We start from the raw sequence: 18,027 nt of genomic DNA on the forward strand, positions 1-18,027 counted from the left end.
CAACAGTTGTTAGCTCAGGTGCCAATCTTTAAAGAAAAAAATTAATTAATTAAAAAATTTTGAAAAATTTTAAAAATTAAAAAAAATATAAAAACAAAATTTCTACAGCAAGTCATTCAACTCAAAAAAGGAATAAAGGAAGTCAAATACCTAGTCACAAATTTCACGTCAATATTACTTTTGTAATCCAGATGTCCCCAGGCCTTGGGTACGAAGGGAATGGCAGTTACCTTTACTGCCCACATCTCAGGAGCTCTGATCCTCTCCATGGACTGCCAGGACGCCCCTCCCCGGGCCCAGTATCCACATCACACATGTTAGTTTCTGGGGCTCCTCATGCTGAGATTACCTGCACCAACACTTGCTGCCACCCACCTGCCCCTAGGGGAGATGGCAGTGGCTGACTCCGGGACCCTGTTGTCCATGGGACATGTAGGTCAAGAGCCCAAAGCCAGGAGATTGGGGAGTTTAGCCCAGGGTGGGACACCTTCTCCTGCTGACTGGCCCCCACCTTCATCCAGTGCAAAGAAGCCCTCCACTACCACGCCAACCCCAACCCCTCATAGGAAAACCTGTGCAGAGGACTCCTCCACCTTTCTGGTTTGTGCCCTTTGTTCTCCTCATATCTTCTACCTGATTTTGCCAGTATTTGAAGATGTGTCCTGGGATGACAAAGCATCTGTGGTCCCCACAGTCCTGTCCATCTCACCTCCTGCAGGCATTGTCCCAGGAGGAGCTCCTGTCATCAGCCCTGGGGCAGCACAGGCCCCATCACCTCCCATGGCATCTCCTCCTCCCTGGACTCCTCACAGAGACACTCCCCTGTGCTTCTTAGTTTATTTGCTCCCTCCTACGTTTTCTGGGTCATCCACATGCAGGGGCCCTGGTCTGGTGTCCTAGGCCCCCTCGTTGGCAGCCTCCCGGGCCCCTGATCCACACTCTTGGGGACGTCTTCCAGCACTGCGATATACACTCTCTGCTTGTAGCTTCAGAGAGTCTTTACTTTGTTCCTGGGATCTTTCCCCCATGGAAGCTCTGTCTAGTTCCTCCCTGTGTCTTCTGGCTTGTCACTTTGAGAACCATTCATAGTCCCGGACTCAAGTAAGCCAAACCCTCCTCTTCTCTAGCTGTTTCTTTCAGGCTGGTGGACTTTCCCTATTATACACACGGATCTCTCTAGGATCTTAACTCTTTTTCCAAGGAAACCCCTCTGTTTCTCCCTTACAGCTTGAACAGTTCAGAAAACATATTTCAATTCTACCGTTTATTTTGATGTATGCTTTCCTGGCTAGCTGAAGTTTTTTTTTTTTACACGAGCAACAGGCACATAATGTTTCCAAAACTCCTTCATCCCCACGTTTGAGTGGGAAACATAAAGGCTCCCTTGCTGGGGGTTCTCTTCTGTTTCAGAGAAGATGAGGGGTATTTTACCATGAGGATCTGAGCTCTGAGTGACCCGAGGTTTGGAAATTCCTAACCGTGTAATTTTGCGATGTTGTCTCTGGTTTCTGATGGAGATCTCTAATTGCCTTCTTCTCTCTCACCTTCTCTTCAGCAGTCCAAGAGAAAAGGTATCTCCAGGAAAGGGAAGGAGAACAGATGGAGGAGAGGCCTAATATCCAGCTAAGACTTGAACAAGGTGATTGCGACCTGATAAACACCCATTCTCATCTGCTATGAGGAAAGGAGAAAGGGAGATGGGGGCTGAGCCCTGAGTGGACACTGTGAATCAGGGAGATATTGAAGGAGCATGGAGAAGACGGGAGGGTGTTTGCATGAGTGTCTGACCTGAAGCCAAATCCTGGAGGAAGATCTCTGACAAGAGACTGTTGGTCCAATGACTAAGACAAAGGAAGAGGAACCCAGTGTGTCAGTAAACCAGATTTAAAGAAAATGACTACCTGGAAGTAATTTCAATTTAGAGAGTCCCCTGTAGGAGAAGATCAATGTGAAGCTGTGAAGGGCTAGAACTATGGGCCAAAGTTAGCATCAAACAAGAGACCTTTGATGATGGCAGAAGAAGGGACTGACTTAAATGTGGGAGACGTTGTTCAAGAGCAGGAATATTCAAGGAGAAAGGCAGTCATATAGAGACAAGAGAGAAAGTAGTCAAGATGTGGAGAAGAGGATGTGGGCACTTTGAGAGAAAGAAAGAGGAGGAAGGAGGGGAAATGACAGAGGAGAAAGGGGTAAAGGACACAATAAAAACAACCATATTATTCACATCTCAGTTGACTGAGCATTTACTCTGGCACTTGTGGGTTCAGTGCTCATGGCTGCCATTGGAGGGTAGTATCACTTATGTGCCCATTATGCAGATAAGGAAGCTGAAGTCTGGAGACCATGTATGTAGTTGGGCTGGGGTCAAATGAGCAAGGATGAACCCAGGAATTCTGAACCCAGAGCCCATGTTCTTAACCCTGTACACTACCCAGATAATCTAACGGAAAAGACAGAAACATGAAACAAAAATAAAGAAATATATGCAGAGAGAAAGAGAGAAAAAGAATACTGGGAGCTGGAGGAAGTAGAGGAGAATCAGACACTGAATCCCCATGGAAAGGCCAACAAGACAGAGTGAACAGATGTGTAGAGGGAGAGTGTGGAGTAAGAGGGGGTGAGGACAAGGCACCCAGACTTTGTAGGAACTGAGGTAAGGCTACCAGTCAGGGACAGCTCTGGGGACAAAGGCAGGTTCACTATGACTGTGGTTGACAAGAAAAGCCATCAGCAGTTACCCAAGTGCCTCATGGAGGACACACAGTGAGATGACCTGGTGGAGCCCTCTCAACCAGGGGTGCAGCTGACCCCAGATCCGACTCTAGAGGGATGGATTTGGGCTGTAAGAGTTGAGTGGGATCTGCCAGGTCAGATGGTCTCTGTATTGATTGATAGGCTCTGTACTGATCTCATTGACCCCTGGAGGGGGTCTCCAACTCCCTTTATAAAAAAGGGATTTTGTAGAAAAAGGGATTAGGGGAGAATGGCACAGCCCATACTCCAATTACTGAAATAAACTTCTAATTTCTTCCCCCTAGGAACTGGCGAAAACTCGCGAAGCCCATCCTGGTCAGGTGAAGAATCCTCGTCTTATCACGGTCTGTTTGTGTTGACTGTTCTGTGATCCTTTGCTGTTCTTGATGCATTCTGGGATGTGCTGTGGTGGGGCCTGCTTCTGTGTATCACAGATTGCCCAGAATTGTCAGTCTTTGCCTCTGCAGTTTCTCCAAGGACTTAGATAACAGTCTTCCTACTCTGGGTTGCCTGGGAGGGTCGCTCCTCCCATCCTCCTCAAACACTCTTGCTGTCAGCTCCTGACAGCTCTGGATATTTTGCCCATGTGACTGGCTTCACAGTTTTCTGCCTCTGTATTGCTTGAATCTGATCACTGCTTTGGTGCTTTGAGATCATGTCCAGTGGTGGCCACTGCTGTGGCGAGAGTGGTAGGGGGAGGGGGAGATGAGTGTTCCTCTTGCAACAGGGTACCTCACAGGTTGGTTCCCTCACACAGCACAATGGACACCAAGTGCCTCCTGTGCAAACCCTCTCCCATCATCCCCGGGGCAATGGGCCAGGAGCTGCCCTCCAAACACTAGATGGGTCTCTGCTAAAATCCTTTGGTACTTTAGCAACTAATAATCACTGTTTACAACTCTTGACTCCCCTTAATCCATGGCACTCTTAATAACGTTACTAAATATTTTAAATATTATAAATTTAAGGCATTGATCATAATGACTTAATTTTCTGATCAGTCACAGTATCCCATATAATGACACAGGTAATATTTTATTTAATCTTCTCAAACACCTTAAAATACTGTTATAGCATCTCCATTTTTCAGACAGGAAAGAATCAGCTTAGAGAATTTGGTTGTGCAAATTCACTTAACTGAGAGTTGGGATTGAAGTCTGCTGTAAGGTAGTGTCAGAGCAAGGGGTCTGGATGCCCACAACCTGACTTCAAATTCTCCCTGTGCTCTTGGGGAAGTTACTTCCCCTCTTTGTCCTTCAGTTTCATCATCTATAAAATGCATGAGATAATAGTACCTGCTTCACAGGGTGATGGATTTTAAACTAGTTTTGTCATGTAAAGTATTCACAATCATGCCTGGTTCTTCATCAGTGTTCCATGCATTTGTTACTATTACTACATTTAATTATCATCATAATTTGTATCTGGCACCAGAGTCTAAACTTTTAACCATTACAGTAAACTTTGGGATTGTCTTCTCTCACAGATATCCATTGTGGATTTAATTATTCCCCAGGCTGTAGAAGCAGTGATAAAAGTAATACCAACCTCTGGCCCATGAAGGTCAACTGAGGGCCACGATTTGCCTGCCCTTAGAATGCACTAGTCTATAGTGAATTTCACGTCTTTATTCCATGACTCTCCTTTGGAAATGAGTAGTGTAGAAGAGTCTCAAGGAATTCTTGCACCATGAAAAACCCTTATTATGTAGCTTCCAGTTGGGATGTGTTATTTAAGAAAGGATGTTCTAATTAACAAAACATTTTTATAGGGCCAGCCCTGATGACCTAGTGGTAAAAGTTTGGCACGCTCCACTTTGGCTGCCCAGGTTCGGGTCCCAGGAGCAGAACCACACCATTTGTCTGTCAGTAGCCATGCTGTAGCAGTGGCTCATGTAGAAGAGCTAGAAGGACTTATAGCTAGACTATACAACTATGTCCTGGGGCTTTGGGGAGGCAAAAAAAGCACAGGAAGATTGGCAACAGATATTAGCTCAGGGCAAATCTTTCCCATCAAAAAAATAATAGTATATTTTATAAAAGAAAAAATCAGTGATTTTTGAAAGCATAGTTATAATTTTAGCAAATCGTGTCTATTCAGAAAGTTACTTAAAAATATAAAAAACAACATGCATTAATCCAAATTCTTAGCTGTTCATCTACGAGTGCAGCTGGTGAGAACAGGAGAAGGTGAGTGGATGGAATTGTGACTAGTAATGAGCAGAAGAGAAGGGATACAGGGTGTGTGTATAGGGCATGAGGGGAGGAAGCAATGAGTTATAACTCACAATGTGGTCTGGGTGCAACCCTGCTTGGAAATGGAATCTGAGAGCATCTCAGTGATGGGGAGCAATGAAAATAAAGAGAGAAGTTTCAGCCTACAACCCAAATGATGCGCAATAAGTGTGTCCAAGAGTCTGACCCAGAAGGGACAGCTGGCTGTGACATGCACAGGTGAGGACGGGGCTGTGTCTTGTGCCCACCATGCCAAGAGGAGGCTCCAAGGAGCTGTAAATGGGGCAGAAAATATGCACCAGGGCCCATGTTCTATAATAAAATTTTGGGAATTATTTTTAAATCATACTTTACATAAATTACTATGTTTAGAAAAATGGCACGAAATGAAAACACCCCACAGTGCACTGAAAAATATATTTATCCATTCGTACTCTATTGAGGTTGGTGAGAATACAGTGGGATGGGTTGATGGAACCCACAAAGAGCAGAGGAGGCTCACCCTGTGGGAAGGAGTGTGTGCTTGTCCTGGGTTGTTTCCAAAGAGTTCATTCCTTACCCACCCTTGTTCCACTCTGCCTTCCGTTTCTGGCCACTAACCCCTGCAGACTTGCTTGCCAGCTTCCTCAATGCTGGCTTCCTAATATGGGAGACAGTAGGAAGAGGTTGGAGAGTGAAATCAAGGGAGAAGCCCTCGCCCCATCACTAACTCTGGCACAATTCTGACAGTGACTTCATCTCACCCATGACTATCTCCCATCAAGCAGGCCAGCCATGGTCCAGCTTCTACCCACACAATGACTCTGGTCACTAGGCTCACTCTTGGTCCCTCTTATAGCTTCCTGTTGACAATTCTTCTGGTTGCTCTGTTCCTTTATTTGAACTTCTCAGCTCTCCCATCAACTGTGTAACCAGTACCCTGGATTAAATTTCCTCTGCTTTATAAGCTTAGAGTGATTTGTATTTTCTTGTTGGACTCTGATTGATGCAGGGGGCAAATAAAATATCTATGAATCAAAATGTGGTTTAGGTACAGCCCCACCTGAAAATGGACTCTCAGAGCACCTCCGTGAAACAGAACAGATAAATACAAACAGAAAAGATACCACAAGTGACAAAAATAATGAACTAGAAAGCCATCAAGCAAATGAACAATGTGCCCGAGAGTCTGAGCCAGCAGGTAGGACTGACTGACTGGGTTTGCATGAGTGTGGAGGGGCCAAGGAGTCCTTGCTGGTGACAGAGAATGGAGTAATGCATGACTCAAGGAGGCATCTATTAACAAAGAAGGGGAAAATCACACAGACACATAGAGGACAGGAATGGAGCCTGATACATTGATGGGAGAGACCTGGAGGAAGAAAGTCAGAAAGGAAGAACTAGGAGACAAGGGGAAAGAGTTGCAGTGACTCGTTAGGGAGGAAAGACAGAAAGAAAAGTCCAAAGATATCAGGGAGAGATTGGTTGCGGAACCATGGAGCACCAACACTTTCATGGGGTGAAGTTGGCAATATTTGCACAAGCTGTAAGTGGAAATGTGAGAAGGAAAGTGAAGCTGAGTGAGGTGTAGCAAAATGGAAATAAGGCAGAGCAAGGCTTTGTCGGATCTCAGCTGTGGTCTTTTTTGTCTTCAGAGTCCTGTGAACAAGCACCTATCCAAGAGAATAATGGAGATGCAAGAAGGGAAACACCCAGCCCAGCGTCCTGTGATGAAGAAAGTAATTATTACTTACGTTACCAATTTTTTAAATTATTTCTTCATTTTTCTGTGACAGCAAAAGCTTTCCTTTGTTCTCCCATACTACACCTTGCCTCCACCCCAGCCCTAACACCTCCCAAGATCCACAACCTTGTGTGTAGCCTCTGGCTGCTTTTAACAGGCATGAAGTGCAAAGGGGAAAGAGAGCTGAGCTCTTTAATGGAGGGGCTGTCCCTAGGGAGAGAACGTAAAGAGAGAGAATATGGGAAAGGTAGACTAGGGACACCAAATAACAAAGTACACTAGTGAGATAGGTTTCAGATAAATTGACATGGAATCTAAACAGTGCCATGTTATGGAGTTGGGGAAAAGAAGTAAGTTGCAACTTGCTTTTCAGAAGTTATAAGAGAAACATGGAAATCATGCATGATGCTCCTGGTCAGACTTGCAAGTAAGGAAGCCCAGACGAAGGACCTTTAGAAAAGAAGTGGGAGGTGGAGGGACTCAGTATGGTGGACAAAGGCACAGAGGGAGAACTTTGGTGATGATGGGAATGCTTGAGATAAGGAAAATGTATAGAAAGACAAAAATTGATTCAGAAGAAGCATACAGAAGGTCACATTAACAATTAAGAAACAGAGAATAGGAGAAAGTAGAAAATGAAACAGAGAATGGATAAACCAAAAAATCAGGCAGAGGACAGCAGGGCCAGGTGTAGCATGAGATAGGGAAGCCCGAGGGCACATGTAAGGAGGATCTCACTCTCTGCACCTTCTTGTACCCTAAACCCTGCTGGACACTGGGGGACAGTGATTTAAAAAAAAATGTAGAGTAAAAGAGTGTGAATAGAGAAAGATACAGAGGGAAATGAATATGAACAAATAGAAAAAAACGGGAGGAGTCACAAAGAGAACTACGTAGAGAATGGGATAATAGGTAATGAATGAAAAATCAGTAGAGAGTGGACCAAGTAAAGAGAGAGAAGACGAATCAGGACATTGTTCAATTTAAGGAGACAGTCATGGGAAAGAAGGCACAAGAGGCTGTTCCTACTATGATTGACAAGGGTAACGTGTCTGCAATGATCAAAATGGCTCTGTAACCCTCTCAGATAAAAATAAGTCTCTCCCCAGGTGTCTCATCTTCTCCATGGCTTCAGCCACCATCGATAATCTATTAATTCCTAAACACACATCTCCAGCCCAGACTTGTCCTCTAGACTCATTCCTCCAAGTGCCTGAAAATCTTTATTCAAAGATCTGAAAGACATCTCTATTTGGAAGTTGCATCAGTTATCTATTGCCGTGTAACAAACAGTCCCATAATTTAGTGAATGAAAACAACCACAACTTTGTTTGCCACTTCTGTGAATTCCAACTTTAAAATATCTCCAACCTGTCCATTTCTCTTCATCCCCCTCATGCTCTCTGATCCAGCTCCCTATCACTTCTCACTTCAGATAGAGGAACAATCCCCTGCAGGGCTCCTCCATCCTATCTTGCTCCTGGTTCGAGTATTGAAGGACACCTACCATGCAGTTGCATATTCCACCATCACTTGCCTCTCACTCCCTCACACTACATTCCCATCACACCAAACTCCTTTTAGTTACTTGAATTTGCCAAGCTCTCTCAATTGTATTTCTGCCTTTACACGTGCTTTTACAAAGCAGTTTGATATAATCTTCCAAAGTTGAAAATACATATAGCCTATGACTTGAGAATTACATCACTCAGCAGAAACCAACAGAAATGCATGCTATGTTGAAAAAAACACATAGGAAAGCAGCATTATTCATAATAGCCAAAAGCTTGAAACAGCACAAATAGATTTTTTATGGTTTTATTTTTTTAATCGTCCATTTCTACAATGAAATACCGTACAGCAGTGAAAATAAATATACAAAATGGTTACAAATAACTTTAATAAACATAATGTTGAGAAAGGAAGCCAAATTCCCCCCAAATGACAAAGAGACAGAGAGAGAGCAAATAAGAGAAGGGGGCATGATTCCATTTATACAAATTTATATACATTTCAGAATAAGCCAAATTAATCGCTGATGGTATCAAAAATCAAGGTGGTGGTTTACTTGAGCTAGGTGGTGGGGAAAGTTCGTGGAAAGCATCATTAAGAAGCTTCCGGGGTGTTAGTAATTTTGACCAAAGTGATGGTTACCCAGGTATGCTTCCTTTGTGATAATTCATAATTTACGATTTACCCGTTTTTATCTATGTGTGTTATACTGCAAATAAAACTTTTATTTTTTGAAAAGCAAAAAATTATTCATAAAAGGACGAGAAGAGTAAGTAAAAACAAGCAAAAAAAACCCGGAATTAAGTAAAGCGCAAAGGAAGGAACAGAATTGAGCAGCAAGAAAAGAGAAGGGAGAAAGGGTTAGCTTCACCCCTGCAGTGGAATTACAGGGAGAAGGACTTATTAATGGTAACGAAGGGTGATTACTCCTTTTTGGGGAGACAAGTGAAAATTCTTTGTTCATTACCGTTTGGTCCAGCAGCACAGCTACTCAGCCATGGAATCCAACTGAATTCCTGTTCTGTACATCTGGTGGATATAAAGAAGGAAATTTTTAACCCAGGAGATGAAAGGCAATCCCAAACAAGGGCTAACTCTAACCAGGCATCTGATGTAATAGGTAAGGCTGACTAAAAGAATGCGTAATGTGAATCACAGGTACCAGGCAAGGGGCTGGAACACGTTATCAAAGTCCAGGGTCCTTCAAAGTAGTCCCGGTGGCCTTGCACAGAGGCAGGAAGGGGAGGAAACCAGCACCTTATGCAGTGAGCTCAGCACAAGAGAGTCCCCAGGAATTGGAAAAATACCAAAAGACAGAAATGGTAGGTTTAAGTATTGATGTCTGAGAGACTATTTCTAAAGCAAGAGAGGAAAGTATGGTGGTAGGAGATAAAGAAGAGGGAAAAAATTGGGGAAACAAAATATTCGTGAGAGGAGATGGAGAAAGAAATGAAGACAAAGAAAGCTATAAAGAGATACCACCACCAGAGAGACTTAAGTAGAGGAAATGGGCCGGGCCAAGGGGACAGCGAAGAAAGAAAGGAAGGAAGGAAGGAAGGAAGAAAGAAGGAAGGAAGGAAAGAAGGAAAGAAGGAAGGAAGGAAAGAAGGAAAGAAGGAAGGAAGGAAGGAAAGAGAGAGAGAGTGAGAGAGAGGGAGGGAAGGAGGAAGGCAGAGAGGGAGGGAGGGAGGAAGGAAGGGAGGGAGGAAGGAAGGGAGGGAGGAAGGAAGAAAGAAAGAGGTAAACTGAGTGTGAGGGTAAGAGGTAGAATGAGGGTGGAGGTAGGAAGGAGAATGAGGGTGAAGGTAGGAGGGAGAACAAAGATGGGGGTAAGATGTTGAGTGAGGGTGAAGGTAAGAGGTAGCATGATGGTTGGGGTAGGAAGAGTCTCAGGGTGGTCAAAGCTGCCCTCTGTGCATGAATTTTATCACCTTTTGTGTAGGACCTGGAGCAACCTGCAGGCCACACACATTCAAGCACAGACCAGGGGGCCTTGAGTTAAATTAGCTTCTAGGTCTTCCTAGTGCTCTCATAATGGGGTTTCCTGCTGCGTGGGCTCCTTGGCCCCATCCTGAAACCCTAAGGGGTTTTGCTCCTCTGTGCAGTGATCAGCAGTGACGACTCTGCAGAATCCAGCGATGGAGATGAGTTCTCAGAAGCTTCAACCTGGATACTGAAAAGTTGCCCTGGTAAGGAAGCGGGAGGGCAAGGCTTGGGCTGCAGGAACCTGAATGAAGAGCTACTGGTTCTGAGGCGTCTTATTCTGAACCCATTTTGTATGATGGATCCAGTTTCTCCTGTAATCCCACTCTCAGCATTTATTTTACTTAACCTTTTTGGGATGTGCAAGGAGATAAGAAACTATTATATTTTCTTTTTGAAGAGAAGACGCATTAATGATGGCTTCTATTAATCAATATATGCACCCATATGTTGACTATATAGTAGAAATAGGATAGCAAAATAGTGAGCTTGGGTTTTTTTTTGTTTTTATTTATTTATTTTTATCTTTATTTTTATTTTTGAGGAAGATCAGCCCTGAGCTAACTGCTACCTATCCTCCTCTTTTTGCTGAGGAAGACTGGCCCTAAGCTAACATCCCTGCCCATCTTCCTCTGCTTTATGTGTGGGATGCCTACCACAGCATGGCTTGACAAGCGGTGCCATGTCTGCACCCAGGATCCAAACTGGCGAACGCCGGGCCACAGAGAAGCGGAACATGCGAACTTAAGCACTGCGCCACCAGGCCGGCCCCATGAGCTTGTTTTTAAAACTGGTTTCTATGTTTATAGCATTGGATTTATACAGTGATTTCTATAGGGAACAGAAACTTAAATATTCCTTTATTGGAAGGTCATATTCTTATATTGTCATAAGATAACTCATCCAGCTATCTAGTGTTAGCCGTAAAAAGACTTCAGATAAAGTATTGTCTTTTTCCTTCTTCTCCCCAAAGCCCCCCAGTCCATAATTGTATATTCTAGTGGTAGGTCCTTCTGGTTGGGCTGAAGTATTGTTTTTCACAGAAAGTATTGTTTCTGACATAGTTCTTCAGCAAGTTGTGTCATAATAGTGATATTTCAAGGCACCTTTGCAAATAATATCTTACTTTTTCCTTTGCAACAACCTTAAGGGGTAAGCAGGATGTACATTGTTATTCTTGTTTTCTTGATGAGAAAACACAATCACATAAATGTTTCAAGGTCTTCCAAAAAGTCTCATAGACAATTAAAGGGAAAGACAAGACGAGTGTCCTGCATTCTGCCTTATTTCTTTTGTAAAATTGGAGGTGGAAATGACTATCAAAATGTTGTGTTTCCTCAATCTTATGGGTACCATGAGTTGTCATAAGATTTGTAGCTCTTTAGTGTACAAATCAGTGATTTGTTTTCCCTTTCTACTTTCTAGACCCAGAGGATATAAGAAACCTGCCTATTTGGGGGAAAATACTAGGAAAAGACCTAAGAACAAATAAAAATGTTACCTGATCTTGATGTTACAAAAGAACAATATTTTAAATAATATGTTCACTCTAATTGCTCGGTAGATCTGTCAAAGTAAAATGTAAGCCTGCTTCAGTTTTTAGAGTGCACATTCTAACTGTTGTCTTAGTGTAGGCAAACTGCTCTAAAAAGTAGTCCCAAAATATGTCTATGGCTCAAACACAAGAGAATATTGTTTCTCAGCCTTGCAAACAGTTCAAGGAGACACCAGATTGGCAGGAGGTAAATGAGGCTCTTCCATCTTTGACACAGGAGTTTTAAGATCTCCTGGCATGAGAAACAGCAGAAGCGAAGGAAGTGTGATATGACAAGTAGAAGGAATAAGAAATAGAAGAGAGTGAAATGTAGGAAGGTAAGGTTCCAACAGAGTAACGTTGCCCCTTGCTGTGGGGACAAGAAATGGAGCATCACTAACCTACAGGACAGATGACTTAGAAAGGCAGATCAGAGTGGCCTGAGCACAGGCCACGATTTCCATTGGTTTTCAAGATTTTTCCAAGTTTCCTTAGTGGGGAATTTCCTGCTGTATCAGGTCCTCGGTCACACACTGAGACCCTTAAGGATTCCTATTCTTTTGTGCAGTGATCAATAACTTTGACTCATTAGAATCAAGAGAAGGAGGAGAGATCCAAGAAGCCACCTGTTCACGATCTCAGCTTACACCAGGTAAGAATATTAGGTTTGCCACCTTGGACAACAAATAACCGGAATCGAAATCCAGGGTTCTGTTTTCCTGATGAATCTTATTCTGAGCATTCTCCATATGCCTTGGTTCCATTATTTCTAGAATACCAATTTCTGCATTTAACTTCTCTGACCCTATTGAGAAGTGGAAGGAGGAGAGAAGGGTTATAAATGGTTGTTTAACTGCATGGGCCAATATATTGATGGACAGAAAATGTAGCAAAAATATGCTAGTAAAAGGACAGTATCTTTTACTACACTCTATCATGTCTATTAACGCTAAAGTGTTGAAACAATGTGCTTATTCTCTATCAGTATGCTTTATATTCTACTGATCATAGGTAGCACAGTAGTCCTCTATTTGTTGACAATATTGTCATTAGTTCCACACTTAGAAAGTCTTCAAAGAATAATTTGTGCTGCTATTTAATTATTATTGGAAAAATAGTTTGTGATCAACTACTCTTAAACCCAAATTAGTTAAACCATTGGCTTCTACTGTGATTTTTTCACAGGGCTTTTGTAAATAAAGCTTTACTTTGTTTTCACACAAACCTTAAGAGGGAGACATGGTTACCAGGTTATCCTAGCCTTATAGATGAGGAGCTGGAGCCAGTGGTGTGTAAGCGTCATTCACAAATTCACATGGAGAGTAAAAGGGAGAGCAGGGCAAGAACCTGGCATTGTGACCTCTGGCCACCAGAACTAGATTCAGTTGAAGGAAAGAGAAGGAAATGATCATCAAAATGTTGTTGCCATTGCAAGCCCATCTGCCATGTGAGTTGTCATAGAAATCATAAGACTTTTGCAAACAAATAACTATTTCCTCCATCTTACTTTATAGAGCTCATGGATTTGAGAAAATTACCAACATGCAGAAAAGGCCCTAGGAAAAGATGTAAGAACAAATAAGAGCTCTTCACGGTTGTAAACGGACAGTGTTTTCTACAAAAGATTCATCCTAAGTCTTTGGTATATCCTTCAAAGTAAAATACAAATTTGTTTTAATTTAAGATAGTTTGTATTTTAATTTTTGTATTAGTTAGACTAATGACTGTAACAAGCAAACCCAAAGAAGTCAAAGACTCAAACACAATAAAATTTAAAATTTCTTTCCCAAGTAAACATTCCAAGGAGTTTTAGATGGGGGAGGGGTGGCACTCTGTTTCAAACAGAGTTTGGGAAGCAGCCAAGGGGGAGATCTGCCTTCTTCAAAACCAGGCTTCCAAGGCTGTCCTAGAAACGTTCTTGCCTTGGGTTTTCAGAGCTACTGGGGGTTTTCCTATCTTGGTTCCTTTGTCATATACTGAGACCTTCAAGGGACATTTGCTCCTTCTGCAGTGATGGCATATAAAGACTCTTCAGAGTCCAGAGTGGATGAGGCACCTCTGGGAGCCAGGAGCTCTGTCTGGCGAAGAGATCCCGATGAGGAGGGTAAGGACTGCCATTACCGGGCTCCAGGACATCAGGAGTCTGAGTTCAGAGCTCTTCTTTCCTGGTACATTTTACTCTGAGCTCATTCCACAACCTGGGAGTCCATTCTCTGCATTTATCTCATGTGGCGATTTTGAAAAATGCAAAAAAAGGAATCACTATAAATTCAAGCTTAATAAGATGGCTCTAGTTGAACAGCAGTGCTGTTTTTACTACATGCTGTCAGACACATCCCCCCAATTTTTGGATTATATAGTGATTTCCACCCCTGCCCACTGCCTTTTCTGTAGAGAACAGAGAAAGTGGAATAGTCTGCCATTACTTGATTTTGTCATAAACTTGTTCAAAACTCAAAAGACTCTGGTCATACTCTCTAATTATTGACAGAAAGAAAAGCTTCTGGTTATTAACATCAAATTCAATTTATTACTCTTCACAAATGGTCCCCAACATGACAATGATATTTGAAAATATCTTCACAAATAAGCTATCCTTTTATGCTTACGAAAACCTAAAAGGTAGGCCAGATAACTGTTGTTCTCCTGCATTCCACAGATGGGGAAACTCCCATACATAAGCATTTAAGAATCTTTTACACATCACTTACGGAAAGTTACTGGAAGAGGCAGAACTAACAGCCTGAACTCCTAGCAAACATCCATAATCCTTAATTCAAAACCTTTGAATCCAGATGTGAAATAATAATATTGTGTTGTTTTAAAATACAATGTGCTGTATTTCATATATGTTACAAAACACTCCCAAGAGGGTCTGAGGCAGAATCCCATTCTCAAATATACTATATTAACGTTCCTGCAGCAGATTGTGTGAATTCACCCTCAGTGTGATAAATAAAGATTTTACATGGACTCATGGTAGCACGGGTCCAGATTTGCTGCCAAATTAGTTAGCTGCAAACCTATGAAAAAGTATTGGTTTTCAAAACTGCTTTGATTTTGCAACTGGGGCCAAAGGAATGTGGGCCTTTGCTCCATTTGGTAGCGACCTATTTCCTTTAGATGGGAAGAGACACAAATGATTATCATTGCATCTTTCTAGTCTAAATCCTGTCTACAGCGTGAATAGCCATAAGATTTACAACTCTTTTAGTTATAGATTACTCATTGTGTTTTCCTTTTCTTTCTAGATCCTGCGGATTTTGGAAGCAAATCTATTCTGGGGATAAGTAATACGAAAAGATGTAAGAGCAATTAAAAAATCTTGATGTAACAAATGTCTTTCTTTGCTACAAAGGCTTCATTCAAATTTTTTGTTATACCCTTTAAAATAAGAATATTTAATTTGTTGAAATTATACATTTTTAACTAGGTGGGATGGGCTAATTGATATAACACATAGACCTCAAAAAGTTCAATGATGCGAGTGCAATACAAGTTTATTCTTCATTCGCATAAGTAGGGTAAATTATTTCCCAGGATGGAAGAGTGCTCTGCTCCACGTGATTATTCAGGGCCCAGCTGATAGAGGCCTTGACCTAACATCTTGAAAATGTTGTTTCCACAGTCTTTCTGGATAACATACAGAGCTGCAAGAAGAAGAAGTATGTGCATACAAGCGCAAAGGGTAAGAAGCATAAGAAATGATGACAAAAGAGAGTGTCTTCCATGGCAAACTTTTTCCCAGCCCTTAGGGATGGTTCCTGGAGCAACTTTGACAGATAGGTCAAATGGAACCACAAGGTGGCCTGGTGGTAGGAAGATTCCTACTGGTCCTACATGAGCTTCCATTTCCAATTTTCCTTTTAAAGACTTCCATGCTGGATTGATTCCTAGGACACAGACTGAGACGGTTAAGGAATTTTACTTCTTTCTGCAGGGATCGGCAGTGATGACTTTTCAGAATTGAATAATGGAGAAGAGCCTCAGGAAACTTCTATCTCAGCCCTAAGAAGTGGGTCAGGTAAAGAAGATTAGGATGCCAAGCCTTGGCCTGCAGAATGTTGGGAATCTGATTTAAAAGCTACTGTTTCCAGATGCATTTTATTCTAAGCACCTTGACGACCTTGTATCCAGTTAATCCTGGGAACTCTTTTCCAGCATTTTAGAAAACGGAAGGAGGCAGGAAATTATTATGAACTCATGTTTAATAGGATGAATCCTATTGACTAAATGTATGTAATTATATATCGTCGCTGTAGAAGAAATGAATAGCAAAATGATGGTATATATTTTAATGCTTGCTGTCATGCCTACGAACACTAAGATCTTAGATTTCTTTAGTGATATATTGGTTGACATTAATGTTATTTGTAATTGTAAAAGCCTCAAAAGACATTTGGTCCTGCTATGTAATTATAGACAGAAATAAAAGCTTCAGATCAACCACTCTCAAACTTTAGTATAGTTTTTGACAGATGTCCATCCCATTGTAATTGGATTATGTCATGTTATTTTACAGTACTTCAGCAAATAAGAGCTTACTTTGTCATTATAAAATTCTTGATACTTAGGCAGGCTAACTCTTACTATCCCCATCTTGGGATGAGAAAACAGATATACAAATGTATATGGTTAAAGAGAATGACTGTTGTATGTAACAGGCAGGAAGATAAGAGCTGTGCCACAAACATGATCAAAGTCCAAAGAAGAGGTACAAGGGACCTGGCATATTCACAGTGGAATGTATCAGTGCCTGATGCAAGAAAACTTAACACCAATAAATAAATCTATATGTATATATACACATAGACACATTCAAACATTATATATATACATTATTCGATATATAACCACCAATATTGGTGTGAATATTGGAAATATAGATGATAGGTAGATAAAAATAAAAGTCATAAAGAAACAAAGAATATAGGCATGGAGCCAGCTATATGGCATATAAAATACCTAGAAAGACAGAACCAAAAATGATGAACAGAGAAATAAAAAGGAACAGAGATTAAGAGACTCAATGATGAAAAGAGGGAAAGCAACACAGAGGACACAAGAAATCAAGGAGAGAGAAGCTCACAGCAATGGAGAATCAAGTGATGGAGATAGAAATGTGTAAGTCAGGGCAATAGGCAGAAAATTAACAAATAGGGAGGAGAATGAGGTGTGGCTAGATAGGAAAGGACAAAGCAAATCTTTGTTGGATATAAGATAAAGTCATTGGAATAGGTATCGTCTCAGCTCGTCTGAGTGGCAAACATAGATGAGCATGACCACACTGAAGTGTGTTTCCTGATCACAGTCGAAAGTCCGTCCATTTCCATATTGTCCATCAGTGTGTTGTGAGTTCAAAGGTCTTCAAATGAGTAGAGGAAGAGAATCAGAAGAGATGCCATCCTGTTAGAATGTGATGGAGAAGCCAATTATAATACTATCAATTATCTTTGTTTTTTGGTCTGCACAGAGGAAAAGCTCTTCCTTCTTTACCTTAACTCTCCCTCTAGACATTTCATGTACATGCACACACACTTATGTACACATATAGAGACTTGTGCACAGACTCAGGCTGCTTTCAACAGGGTTGAGGGAGCCAAAAGAGAAGAGCTGGGCTCCTAAATAGAGGGAGAGGTCACTGAATGGATAACATAAGGAGAAAGAATGAAAAAGATAGGCTGAGGTCTCCAAATGAAAACCTCTCTGAGTAAGTTTCGAGTTTTTCCAAGTGTATGTGGAATTCAAATATGACCAGATTGAGGAGTTTTGTGGGGGAAGAGAGGTAATTTTCAAGAGGGCTCCCAGAAATTGTACCAGAAACGTGGTAATAAAGTCCATGACTGACTGACAGACCTGCAATATAGAAAACTCCCAGGGAGCTGGCAAATGTAATAGTGGCCAAGAGTGTGGTCAGGGTCAAAAGAGCAGACATTTGGTGGTGATAAAAGTAGTAATCTGTGAGATGAAGCTGAATATAGAGGAAGGAAATATAAAGACCAAGATTGTAATTGTAAAAAAAAAAAAAAAAAAAAAAAAAAAAAAAGCCAAAGTGTCAGATAAGATTGAGAGAAATGGACTAGAAGGAAAGAAAAAACAGAAAGGGAAGTTACAGTAGAAAGAGGTTTACTTTGATACCAAAACTTGATCTGGGGAGAGAAACATAGGAAATAGATAAGAATGAGATACATACATAGGGTAATAAATGAAGAGGAGTAAAGATGAGGCAGAAAGAGAACTATGTAGAGAAAGAGTTAAAAGATGAGAGAAAATGGTAGAAAGAGGGG

General features: G+C 41.6%; 1 protein-coding gene across 50 annotated transcripts in view; it reads left to right on the forward strand.

The window, feature by feature from the left end:
- The window catches only part of SP100 (SP100 nuclear antigen), a 91,641-nt gene that overhangs the window by 34,229 nt on the left and 39,385 nt on the right, over positions 1-18,027 (forward strand). For 8 of the 50 annotated variants that reach the window (XM_070620089.1, XM_070620059.1, XM_070620061.1 and 5 more), the window contains 12 exons: positions 1,556-1,639; positions 3,039-3,098; positions 6,019-6,168; positions 6,623-6,706; positions 9,203-9,343; positions 10,329-10,412; positions 12,309-12,392; positions 13,255-13,308; positions 13,752-13,844; positions 14,992-15,045; positions 15,369-15,428; positions 15,681-15,764. In XM_070620089.1, the coding sequence (XP_070476190.1) occupies positions 1,556-1,639; positions 3,039-3,098; positions 6,019-6,168; positions 6,623-6,706; positions 9,203-9,343; positions 10,329-10,412; positions 12,309-12,392; positions 13,255-13,308; positions 13,752-13,844; positions 14,992-15,045; positions 15,369-15,428; positions 15,681-15,764 (1,032 nt within the window). The remainder of the gene's footprint in view (positions 1-1,555; positions 1,640-3,038; positions 3,099-6,018; positions 6,169-6,622; positions 6,707-9,202; positions 9,344-10,328; positions 10,413-12,308; positions 12,393-13,254; positions 13,309-13,751; positions 13,845-14,991; positions 15,046-15,368; positions 15,429-15,680; positions 15,765-18,027) is intronic. The other 42 variants (XM_070620090.1, XM_070620060.1, XM_070620063.1 and 39 more) reach the window with 14 other exon arrangements.

The sequence above is a fragment of the Equus przewalskii genome, chromosome 5 (assembly GCF_037783145.1).
Source record: "Equus przewalskii isolate Varuska chromosome 5, EquPr2, whole genome shotgun sequence".
Taxonomy (NCBI): Eukaryota; Metazoa; Chordata; class Mammalia; order Perissodactyla; family Equidae; genus Equus; species Equus przewalskii.